This window comes from Fundulus heteroclitus, chromosome 13 (genome assembly GCF_011125445.2).
Source record: "Fundulus heteroclitus isolate FHET01 chromosome 13, MU-UCD_Fhet_4.1, whole genome shotgun sequence".
NCBI classification, from domain to species: domain Eukaryota; kingdom Metazoa; phylum Chordata; class Actinopteri; order Cyprinodontiformes; family Fundulidae; genus Fundulus; species Fundulus heteroclitus.
Genome location: NC_046373.1, coordinates 37,392,884 through 37,405,487, shown reverse-complemented (window position 1 = coordinate 37,405,487; position 12,604 = coordinate 37,392,884). Strand labels below are relative to the sequence as shown.

Genomic DNA, 12,604 nt, shown 5'->3' with positions numbered 1-12,604 from the left:
TCACTCTGGTGCAAAGTTTTTATGAAATTTTATCACATCCTTTTTGGCGTATTAGTTCTTATTTTTGTGTTTTATGCTTTGTTTTTGCTCAGTTTGTTAGTAAATAAAGCCTTTCGTGTTTATTTTGAATTTTAACGGAAGTACGTACTGAGCATGTGCAGCAGGGGTTAAAACAAGGAAGCGGCTAACGGCTATTAGCATCTCCAGGTAAAACGATGAAAACAAGTCCAAGATCCAGTGAAAAAAAACGTAAATAAATATGTTTCCAAGAGGTTTTCACTGAAGCTAAACCTGCCGAGGCTCAGATGTGACGCAGAGTTGACTGACGTGAGTAAATGTTCTGATACGAGGCTCTTAAAGTTGCTGTAGATCGCTTATTTAATTAATAATGTTGGTCTTCATCACGCTGATCTGCTGCTTTGCTGTGAGGCGTTACAAAGGGTCAGGCTTAGTCCAGCATTATTTCATGCTGATTTATTAATTAAGCAAAACAGCTTTATTATAGTTCTGCGATACTGTCGCTAAGTGGCACCACGTCTGTTTAAATCTGCTAATCGCGCCCGACGCTGGGCTATTTATCCACTAAAAGGACCATCAACACATTATCAGGATGGAGGCTTGGTGTATATAACCTTATTTTATCATGATCAAACGGTTTTTGGTCTTTTTTATATATAGCGTATAACGTGGCTATGTACCTTTAACCCGTAACTGCTGAATGCTCAACTCTCAAATGTAACTGTCAAAAACTCAATGTCAGAAATTTAAAACGGGATTTCTCAAACCGTCCCAAAGCTAATATCTGTAAAACTGAATCAGTCTCTTTCTTCCAACAGGAGGGTAATTAATCCAGACTCTTAGCGCAGATGATAATAAAAAATTACTAGCTAAATGAATTTGTTATTGTTTAGTAACATCTGAAATTTGCACGAAAAACCTTGACGCAGTGTTTCATCGCAGTTAGCTAAACCTTTACAAACAACACAAAAACACGTAGTTATCCTATAAGCAATTAAAAATGAGAATTTACACTTTTGGGGGATTGTATTAAACCCACACTATTCTCTTTATTCAGCAGAAAACACTGTTTTTATAGCTGGTCCAACTCTCTGCAGTCACAAACATCCTTGACTGCCGTCTGGTGTTTGTAAAAGTAAAAACTACAACCTGAACGTTAAATGTCTTTGTTGGACGTGAACATGCATTATGAACAGAAACTTTTTGGACTTTATGGCTTTCCATACACATCCGGGTCGTTAGAACGTCTAGAGCTGAGAGTTATCCTCCATCACGGAGGCACCATGCAGCAGGTAAGCGACGAAACGACGGAATAATTTCACCATCAGACTCTCCAGACTGTGGAGGGACTGCAGAGACTCTGTGTGACTTTGCTTCAACCTGTTAATGACTACATGGCGGCTTATCTGCCATATCTGATATAAAATGCAAACAGTGGGGGGGGGGGGGGCTCCACCTGGTCTGGCACCTGGGACGGGGGCCCGGGGGGACGGGGGACAGTGTCGCCGTGTGCCGTCATGCTGAGCGACTTGGCTTTTCCACTTTTTGAGCAAGTTGGCAAAACATAAAACTAAATAAATCAACTTTGGTTAAAAAAAAAAAAAAAAAAAAAAAAGGTCTTGTTTGCATTGGCCTCCATGTTTCCTGCCTCTGTGCACCCCCCAGTTCAGGTTCATAAGAGCCGTTATTTGAGCAAATGAATGCTATTTAAATAATAAGCCGTTTGAACAGTCGGGGCTTATTCACTGTCAATTATTTGTGTTTTATAATCCCACACTAAGCAAACAGAAAATTACTGGAAAGCATCAAACTGGTCAGCTGTGAAAAATCCGATTTGTTCATGTAGACGGGGTGTGGGGGGGGTCAATGTGCAGCTTCAATGAGAGAAGCAGCGCTGCCAACACCCCCAGTAAAGGGAATATTTTCTGAAACGTGGCTACATGTCACCGCAGCGCCACAAACATTTGTTCCACTCTGTTGTTCCGCCGTAAACAAACGTTCCTCCTGGCGTCTAGAGGACAAAAGCCACGAAACGCAGCGCGAGCCGGAGGCGTCCTGTTCCGTTTGACCCCAAAGTCTTTTTGGACCGACGGTGCGCATCGAGGAACTCAACCAAAAACACGTCCTTATCCTCTCTTTGCACTTCATGCACAGCTGCCGGAGCGTTGGAAATGCAAACGGATCATCTGAAAGCCCACTTACTGACACCACGCACGGCGGGAGCGCTCACAGAGAAGAACCGGGTCACAAAGGAGGCCCGGCGACGGCTCCAAGCATCAGAGCGACCGCAGCCGAGGCCAGCCTGCACCCACCACTCACAGACCAGAGGCCTTTTAGAAGCAGGATCACCGCGGCGTTCAATAAAGTTATTACTTAGTTATTAAAATCCACAGCAGCTCCGCAGAGCTGCAAGAAAAACAGCTTCACGTTTGTTATTAAAAACAGCAAAACAGCATTAAATTAAACTAAAATATGCTAAAATAAAAGAATAAACTAAATTATAATGCAGTTAAAGTTAAATGAAATCAGAACAGATCTGACTATCCACTTTTTTAAATTAAAAACAAGCTAATAATAAACATTTTTATATGGAGCATTTTTAATATTGAGGCTTCATGTGGCTTTGTTTGTCTGTTTTCTATGTTGTGTCCTCTGATGTGTTTACGTTGACTTTGCACTTTGAGCTACTTGCACATTTTTTTCCAATGCAGGTAAAACTGCAAATGGCTAATAAAGTGAATCTGAATCTGAATAATTGAATTAAAAGGAAATAGTAAAATTAAGGCTGGGCAACGATTAAAATATTTAATCGCGATTAATCGCCCTGATTAATCGCGATTAATCGCATTGTATTTACAAACTCCAAGAATGAATTCAAAAGTAGTGTAAAGAGCACTTTTATTTTAATGTTCTGCTGCCATATGAACAAAAGTGTTGTAACATTTGTAGCACTTATTTTATACTGGATATTTTCAACCCATCTATTGAATTTAGTGCACTACTTGATCTTTTCTTCATAAGAGAACAGCAAGCACTGCAGCCAAAATATGGCCTTTTTTGACCTGCTGTATATTAGCCAGTCCCTAAGCTTGATGTATCATGAAACTGTTGACCTTTTGGGTTTTGTGGTTTTTATTTTATTATTACAATTAAATAATAATAATAATAATAATAATGTTATGTTCAGTGTTTTTTCGCTAATCCACCTCTTATATATTTCAATCCTTATGTAATTTTGTCTGTGTTGTGTGCACCTGCCTGTTGCTTTAATCCTATTAATTTCCCCGTCGTGGGATAAAAAAAGGATTAGCTAATGTTATCTTATCTTAAATAACACTTTTTAATATATGTACTGGGTTCTTTCAAGGTCTTAATTACATGTTATGTGTGGGCTCCAGTAACATCCATCCATCCATCCATCCATCCATCCATCCATCCATCCATCCACTGATCTACCTGGATGTTCCCTGGAGGACTGAAACGCCTCAGTCAGAGACGTCTGTGGGTCTGTCGGGGCAATGAGAGAAGTTTCGTCTCCTCTCTCCGTTTCTGTGGCTCGACGTTTTCATGTTTTTTCACGTGCTTAGAGAAATTTGTTGTGTTTCCACTGAAATGAACCGGCTTTTTACAAAACATACAGCTTGATTTCATTTACGGTATTAAAATAAAGCCAAACGGTGCTACTTCCCCTGTTCATGTTTCTCCGCTGCTGCGGTCTCTCTCAGCTGTTTGTGTGTTGAGTTTGTGTGAGAGCTGAGTGGGCGGGCCAGGCTGAGCCTGCGTGCTGATTGGCTGGCGCCGCTGAGCCATGTACGAGAGGGGAGGGGGAGCGGGAGGGCTGCCGTGACAGCGCGCTGCAGTCAGCGCGCGTGCTGACTGACACTGACTGAAAGCATGTGAGCAACATGCGTTAATGCGCGATAAAATAAATATCGCCGTTAATAGTGTAATGAATTAACGCGAAATTAACGCGTTAACTTGCCCAGCCCTAAGTAAAATCTAAAAAAGTTCAAATCAATGTTTGAGATTTTAGGAGCTTTAGTTAATATCTTTAACTTCCTTCTGTCTTTTAAAAATGAAGCTGTTCACCTGATGAAATAATAATAAAACTACAACACTAATAAAACGGGTCAAAATCACTACAAGTCAGATTAGATGGAGAGCGTCTGAGAACATCAGTTTAAATCTGGATTAAATCTAGATCTGGACTTGGACTAGGCCGATCTAACAATGAATGCACCAATCAGGATGCTCCCTGCAGATTCTGATAGAAATTATTTTAACGTTTTTATTTATTTATTTGACAGGGACAGTGCACATTAATTAGTATTCCTGCACCAGAATTAGCTAAAAAGGCTATTTTTCATCGGTTGTCCCTGGACAGATCTTAAAATTGTCTCCCTAAAAACACAACAGTAAGAATTTTACAGTGAACAATACAAATTTAAAAATAAATAAAAACAGCTATAACTCTTCAAAACTTGTTTAAAATGCAGAGTTCATGTGCGCTAGACTACAGATTTTAGGTCAATAAAAATAAGTTCTGACCTGCCGGGTCAGAACAGATGAGAGAGAAATGCACTGCAGGCTCGTGGAGAGGAAAGACATCCAGAAACATCCCGTAAGGTCCTTTATAAGCCAGAAAACAAAAAATATATCCTGGTACTCTGATTTTTCAACATCTGAAGCACCGATCGTAGCAGACTAAACCAAATGATTCTGATTTCTGAGCCGAACCACTGCAGCCCTGGTTCTGTTCAGGCTCGGTTCTGACGCGTTCTTCATTTTAAACATCAGAACTTTCTAGAAATCCAGTTACTACATTATTAGTGGAGTTTAGTACCATCATAGATCTTTTCCACACTAAATGACCCTAAATGTAGCTACGTTTACATGAACGGCAGTAATCAGAATAACGAGCCAATCAGAATAAAAAAGCGTCACCAGTTGGAATATGATGGTCAGATTAAGATCAGTCAGAATGAAATTATAATCCGACTGACTGGAGGGTTTATGCCGATTGATAATCTGATCAACGAGCAAATAAACGCTCGTCAAAAAGTCTGAATGTAAACGTGACGATTGTCCACGTTGTTCAGGGAAGCAAAGCTTTCTGTTCGAAATAATAAAAATTATCTTTTATTCAGTAATCTAATCGTAATAAGAGCATCGTGCAAGTCCGGTCTGAGCGCTCGGCAGACAAACAAACAAACTATAATACGGCTTTGTTTACTGTTTTTGTTGTTTAGCAAAGACGGAAGTTCTTCTTCTTCTGTGGTTTTGTTTAAGGGGAATTTGATAACTGCGCATGTCAGAGTGGTTCTATTCTGAATAAAGCAAATAATGCTACGTTATGCTAGGATTAATTGACTGTGTGCGCATAAGAAACGGTCCAATTTTTTAAATCAGAATACATTTTACTCCGATCGTGTAAACAGTTTGTGTCACTTTGTTCCTGACAGACCCTGAACGCAGCATCGGGCTGAGCCACAGGAACACGTCTCTGCCTGACCCAGTGATGCTAGCAGCAGGAGATAACGTCTTCCAGAAGGCACACCTGTACCCATATTCAGCCGTGTTCTGCGGTAAACACAGAGGTCATAGAGCGGGGGGGGGCAGGTCCGGTTCTCCAGAACAACCATCCTGCAGCTTTCAGGTACACCCCTGTTCCAGGCCTCTGCAGAGCTGAGTGACTGGATGTTGGGGGGAGAGGGGAGGGGATTCAGGCGTGTTGCATCTAAAGCTGCAGGATGGTGGTTCTGGAGAATCGGACCCGGGAACCCCTGGTATAAATTAGCAGATTCTTGGAGCTCAGGCCTTCTCAGGAACCCATATCTATGTAGATCTCCTTCATCTGGACCCTGATCTTACTCCTAAAACATGAAATATTTCCTGTCTTGCCTAACAAGGTATAAAATATGAAAATCAATCATCAGACAGCAGAGCGAAAGATAAATATCTTGCGAATCCAAGACTGAGAGTCTGTAGTCGGGCTGCACAATTAATCGCGTTTGCAATATAATCGCAGTTTAAAAAAAATAATCGCAGAGGTTTGCAATTTTTGGCTATGTAACAATTAATTGATCAGACGTCCTTTAGGTGTCAGTAATTATGTTTAAAGTGGGTTTGCTTCACATGGATGGGAAGACAGTTGCAGCAGTGAGATAATCTAATTTTAATACTTATTTTAGAGTTTATATAATCATACTTTTTACCAGAAACTTTCAAGAATCTCACCACAGCATTAAGTTCTGGTCAATTCATAGACTTTGTTGGTTGCACTTTATGTTCAACAAGGATCGTTGTCCAAATCCATTAAAAGCTGTTCTGATTAATACAAACATTAAAAGTTCTTGTTTTAAATAGTCCTCGTTTACAAAGATCTTTATCTACAGGACATTTTTGTTGCTTGTGGTTAATGCAGAGAAAAGTCAGAATCAAATTGCAGTTTTGGCTGAAATCTATCGTAGTCAGAACGCAATCATTTCTGCTGCGAGTTGAGACGCAGCGGCTCTTTTAGCACCTAGTCTGCACAGCGGTGAAACAGATTGATTTGTTGTTTGTATACGTTTAAAACGTCATGATAAATTAAACTGAAGAAAATAATCGCATTAAATCGCAACATTAAGATAAAAATAAAAAAAAATCGCTATTAGATTCTTTTCCAAATCGTTCAACCCTAGTCTGTAGGAAGAAGCAGGTTTTCAGCTCTGTCTGATCTCTAGTTTCAGTCGTTAACCATCATAATGGTGGTTAAGTAAGGCGGATGCATCAGTGGCAGCCCATGTTTAATTGCAATGTCTGCTGCAAAGACAAAGATTATAATTAATGATAATAAAGCAGCGGTACCTGCTGCAGAGGACCTTCCAGCCTCCCAGCAGGAACCAGCCCAGCCCTCTGCTTCTCCGGCCCCCTCGGGCCCGGGGCAGCGTCTGGTAGTCGCTCTCGTCATTCTCAAATCCTTCCTCGGACATCATCAGGGGCATCTCGTCCAAGCTGGACGGCTCATCTTCTAAAGAGAATCTGAAAGGACAGGAAGTGATGAGGACACCTCAGACAGCGAGTTCAGCTGCAGTGATCAGAGAGAGAAACATAACAGCTATTAAAGCTTTACGGCTGGTGATGGAAATGCTTCTCCAGGTTCACAGAAAGCAGCTTTAGAGATTTTTGTGCCTAATGTTGCGGCTAATTGTGGAGCAGCTGACTCGGTTCCTCCTTCTTACAGAATCCCACAGAAATAAAGTCTGACGTCACACAGGAGAAACCTTCCTGACAAAAATAACAACTCAGCTGATCTATCCAGCCTCCCACACTTATCTGCAGCATGAGAGTTTACACCGTGCTGCATTCAATGCACCTCAGGAAAAAAGAAAATGGGTAAAAAAAACACACCGCCATCTCTTCTGGAGAAACTTTTTCTCCTTTTAAGAAATCTGCTTCTTGTTTCTGTAGCTTTTCCTGACATCTAGATAAGGGTCCTACAAAACATCAGGACAACATCTGGAAATCAGGGCTGGACGATAATTCAAGAACAATATTTAACCATCGATAAACATATATCAAAGATGGAAAAAAGGGTCAATAAAAAGTTCAATAGAATAACAGTTTTCCTTCCTTATGCATTCTAGCCATGTAGGTTAATATTACATCATTACATCCTCCCAACCAATCACAACGCAGACCTAGGAACTAAGCTCCGCCCCCTTCAGAGAGTTCAGAGAGCACAGGTTCTTATTAATTTTTTAAAAACTTGGTTAAACAGCATAAAATTACCAAAGCTGCACTTAAAAATATAGGTTTTGAATTTGTTGATAATTATCGATTTTTATTAATTTGATTTATATTTTATCAATACCCTTTTTTTCTATATCGTCCAGCCCTACCGGAAACGGTCCAGCAAGCAGCAGCAACCTGAAGTTAATAAAAACTGGGAACTCAAAGGAACGTGGCCTGGTACCAACAGAACCAGAATCCTGAGGAGAACATCAACAGAGGCTTTCTGCTTCTGCCTTCCAAGCAGTCTGCTACCTGAGCCCTGCAGAGTCTGAGGTGGAGCTCCTGGGCTGAACCTGCTGGACCTCCATCCTGCTGAGATGTTCTCCTCTGCAGGAGGATCCTCATCATCATCATCATCATCATCATCATCATCATGAAGCTCTGATGAGGTTCCGGCTCAGAATAAACACAGATCACCACCAGAAAAGTTCTTCTGCACCTTTTTATACATCCTGGTGTCCAACGTCCTCAGGAGACAGAACCGAACAGGTGTTGGTTCCCTCTAAAGTTAACCGAACCTTTAAAAACACCTACATGGCACCGCGGTTCTGTTCGACGTGTGACTTCACGCACAGAACCGATCATGTGACCAAACAGCTGCTAAGCTAGCTGACGTGAACCTTTGATGTTTTAGTAGATTGTTTTTTTTTTTTCTTTATTATTTATTCTGCCCGCAGGAACAGAGGTTCCGTCCAGTTCGCGGTTCTGCTGCCTTGGGACGGCAGGTCCAGAACAAACGGGAGTTTGAGCCGCTCCCGGTTCGTGTAGAAACCAGACCTCTGTCCGGTTTTTGTGGTTCTTTAAACTAAAATGCCACAGAAGCGACACCGGAACCGAGGTTCTGGAGCCGACAACCCGCTTCCTCCTTCCCGTCCGAACCCAGAACCCGTCCCCGCCGCCCCGACGTACCTGGAACGTCTGCCCGATCTGTAATTCCCGATTGTCTTGGAGCTTTTCCGAACCGGATTCAACGGGATGCTGTCAGCCATGTTGGCTGGGCAGGAGCGTCATGACGTCACATTAAAGCGTTCTGACCGCGAGGCCTTCAAGGGGACTCGGAATTATCAGAATTTCAGCTCGAACGAGAAAATCGTACTTTAATGTAAAGTAAAAGTCGTGGTAGGAAGATATAAAACTTCACAATTACACTTCAAATTTAAAATTAGAGTACATTATAAGAGGTAATTTAGTAAAAAACGTAAAGAAAATGTTTTGTATAAAGATATTTTTAGAAGACATTAATTTCTTCGGGGATTCCTGGAGGCGTCATAATCAATACAAATTACATTGATGGAAAAATTAAAAGGCTTTATTAAGGAAAACATCAAATTTAACGAGGCACGTTGTGGGTGTGCATGAGATGGGGTGGTCCTCAGGATGTTTGTGCAGATTTTACTGTGGCCTGATGCACGGAACCAATGGATGCATCATTCAATTCAATTCAAAAATATTTTTATTCAAGAAGGAAATTAAATTAATTCATGCTGGCAACATAGCAAACTAGTTACTAAAGATAATTTTAGGGGGGTAGTGATGTGGGGGTCCATCTCCAGGGGTCATTGGGCGAGGAGAGGGGAACATCCTGGACACACAGGGCGAATAGTTCTGTGTGTCCAGTCCTGTTCTGTTCGGTCCTGCATCTAAAACAAGCAGGACAGAGGCACTTGAGGACCAGGGTTGGGAACCACTGCCTTAAAAAACCATGCAGGGGTGAAATCTCAGAGGCGAATAAGAGTGTGGGCGTGTCTCTCTGCACTCTTGGTCCTGATTGGACAGAAAACAGGAAGTCCTCTAGCAGTGGGAGACACACCATTGTCTCCCACTGCTCCTAGCTTCTGCTCCTGTCTCCTAGCTCCTGCTCCTACCTCCTTTCTCCTGCTCCTTGACCTTTCCTGGGTCAGCAGAACTCCATCAAGGAGGAAAGGAGCTTCAGCTGCTGAGCTGATTCCAGACTTTAACTCTGACGTCATTAGTGACGGAAACATGGAGGATGGAGTCAGAAACATGGAGGATGGAGTCAGAGACATGGAGGATGGAGTCAGAGACATGGAGGATGGAGTCAGAAACATGGAGGATGGAGTCAGAGACATGGAGGATGGAGTCAGAAACATGGAGGATGGAGTCAGAGACATGGAGGATGGAGTCAGAGACATGGAGGATGGAGTCAGAGACATGGAGGATGGAGTCAGAGACATGGAGGATGGAGTCAGAGACATGGAGGATGGAGTCAGAGACATGTAGGATGGAGTCAGAGACGTGGAGGATGGAGTCAGAGACATGGAGGATGGAGTCAGAGACGTGGAGGATGGAGTCAGAGACGTGGAGGATGGAGTCAGAAACATGGAGGATGGAGTCAGAAACATGGAGGATGGAGTCAGAAACATGGAGGATGGAGTCAGAGACATGGAGGATGGAGTCAGAGACATGGAGGATGGAGTCAGAGACATGGAGGATGGAGTCAGAGACATGGAGGATGGAGTCAGAGACATGTAGGATGGAGTCAGAGACGTGGAGGATGGAGTCAGAGACATGGAGGATGGAGTCAGAGACGTGGAGGATGGAGTCAGAGACATGGAGGATGGAGTCAGAGACATGTAGGATGGAGTCAGAGACATGGAGGATGGAGTCAGAGACATGGAGGATGGAGTCAGAGACGTGGAGGATGGAGTCAGAGACGTGGAGGATGGAGTCAGAAACATGGAGGATGGAGTCAGAAACATGGAGGATGGAGTCAGAAACATGGAGGATGGAGTCAGAAACATGGAGGATGGAGTCAGAGACATGGAGGATGGAGTCAGAGACATGGAGGATGGAGTCAGAAACATGGAGGATGGAGTCAGAGACATGGAGGATGGAGTCAGAAACATGGAGGATGGAGTCAGAAACATGGAGGATGGAGTCAGAGACATGGAGGATGGAGTCAGAGACACGGAGGATGGAGTCAGAGACACGGAGGATGGAGTCAGAGACATGGAGGATGGAGTCAGAATCATGGAGGATGGAGTCAGAGACATGGAGGATGGAGTCAGAAACATGGAGGATGGAGTCAGAGACATGGAGGATGGAGTCAGAGACATGGAGGATGGAGTCAGAATCATGGAGGATGGAGTCAGAGACATGGAGGATGGAGTCAGAAACATGGAGGATGGAGTCAGAAACATGGAGGATGGAGTCAGAGACATGGAGGATGGAGTCAGAGACATGGAGGATGGAGTCAGAAACATGGAGGATGGAGTCAGAGACATGGAGGATGGAGTCAGAAACATGGAGGATGGAGTCAGAGACATGGAGGATGGAGTCAGAGACATGGAGGATGGAGTCAGCAACATGGAGGATGGAGTCAGAGACATGGAGGATGGAGTCAGAAACATGGAGGATGGAGTCAGAAACATGGAGGATGGAGTCAGAAACACGGAGGATGGAGTCAGAAACATGGAGGATGGAGTCAGAGACATGGAGGATGGAGTCAGAGACACGGAGGATGGAGTCAGAGACACGGAGGATGGAGTCAGATCCAAGCCTACAGCCTTCTGGACATGAACTACAAAGTGCGTGTCTTCTCTCCGAACATTTTCATTAATGTTCAGAGAGAAGACACGCACTTTGTAGTTCATGTCCAGAAGGCTGTAGGCTTGGAGGTGGGCCGTACTGATACGTCGTGTCACGCAAAGGATTGTGGGATTCCTCATAGCTCCTTAGTGCCGGGGAGGACACCGTGAGGTTCCTATGCTACAGGAGGTATGAAAGGAAGCATCCAGGCTCCTTTTCCTACCTCCTTTACTCACTGCTCTGATCATGGAGACCGCTGATGCATTTCTGCTCTGGCTGAACAGTCCTGAGCAGAAACACGTCCTTTATAAAGACGTGTTCAGGTGGAGACAGTGGCTGGAAGGAGACAGAAATACCTACGACTGGATGGAGAAACTGGACCTGTGGGGAAAGCTGCAGCTATGAAAAGATGTTAAATCAAAATGGTTCTGAATATTTCACAGAATCAGAACCATCAACACACTCTAAGCTAAACATTCAGGGAGAAAATCTAAAACGTTCCTCAAACTCGTGCCTGGTTGTGTCTGCACTGACGGCCCTGGAGACCCGGTGGAACCTTTGATAAAGTTCTCTCACTTATTCTGCTCTTTAAATTAAAGAACTTCCTGTAACTTTTGACACTTTCTCAGCTGATGTTTGAGTGAGACTATTAAAACAAATGTGGAATGGGTTTCAGTTTGCTCTTTATGCTCTTCTGGACAGTTTCCACTTCATTGTTTGTGGGTTTTTTTCAGCGTTAGGTTCAGAAATCAGCAGACGGACGATGAGTTCATGTTTTTATTCAGTTCAGATTGTGAAAATGCTGCCGTCTCATTATAACGTGGACAACGCGTGTTTTGCAGTTCGTGTCAGAGTTTATTGTGCAGCCAGCTGCAGCAGCAGTGTGCAGCTCTGCAGAGACTCTCAGGAACCGCCTGAACGTCTTCACTGCGTAGAAAACCTTCACCCAGGACTGCAGCACGTTCTCTCAAACTTACACAGAGTCTCTGAAGATGCTCTACAAATATTTAAACGTTTAGAATAATTTGCATAAGAAGTTTATTTCAGCGCTCAGTTTATTTTCAATTGATTCCGATTTCTTTGCCGTCATCAATCAGCATGGAAAAATGCCGGTTGCGTCCCAGGTCCATCCGGGTCTTGCTCAGGCTGGCCATGGGCCCCGCGGCGGCGCTCATGACGCTCAGGGGGTGCAGCTGGGCGAGGCTCCTGTTCTGGATCACAGAGATCTCGTTGGTCTTCATGGCCAGGCTGTTGGTGATCG

The 12,604-nt window shown here is 43.4% G+C and overlaps 2 protein-coding genes across 3 annotated transcripts in view; both read right to left on the bottom strand.

Moving 5' to 3' along the window:
* Positions 1 to 8,810, bottom strand: part of atp9b (ATPase phospholipid transporting 9B) — a 44,041-nt gene extending 35,231 nt beyond the window's left edge. For both annotated transcript variants that reach the window (XM_036145665.1, XM_036145666.1), the window contains exons 1-2: positions 8,704 to 8,810; positions 6,868 to 7,041 (exon numbers count right to left, since the gene is read on the bottom strand). In XM_036145665.1, the coding sequence (XP_036001558.1) occupies positions 6,868 to 7,041; positions 8,704 to 8,783 (254 nt within the window). In that variant the 5' untranslated portion in view covers positions 8,784 to 8,810. The remainder of the gene's footprint in view (positions 1 to 6,867; positions 7,042 to 8,703) is intronic.
* Positions 8,811 to 12,106: 3,296 nt separating this feature from the next.
* Positions 12,107 to 12,604, bottom strand: part of LOC105916912 (sal-like protein 3) — a 13,133-nt gene continuing 12,635 nt past the window's right edge. The window contains exons 4-5 of the mRNA XM_021310042.2: positions 12,334 to 12,604; positions 12,107 to 12,265 (exon numbers count right to left, since the gene is read on the bottom strand). The exon at positions 12,334 to 12,604 is cut by the window's right edge and continues 181 nt beyond it. Of these exons, the coding sequence (XP_021165717.2) occupies positions 12,405 to 12,604 (200 nt within the window). The 3' untranslated portion in view covers positions 12,107 to 12,265; positions 12,334 to 12,404. The remainder of the gene's footprint in view (positions 12,266 to 12,333) is intronic.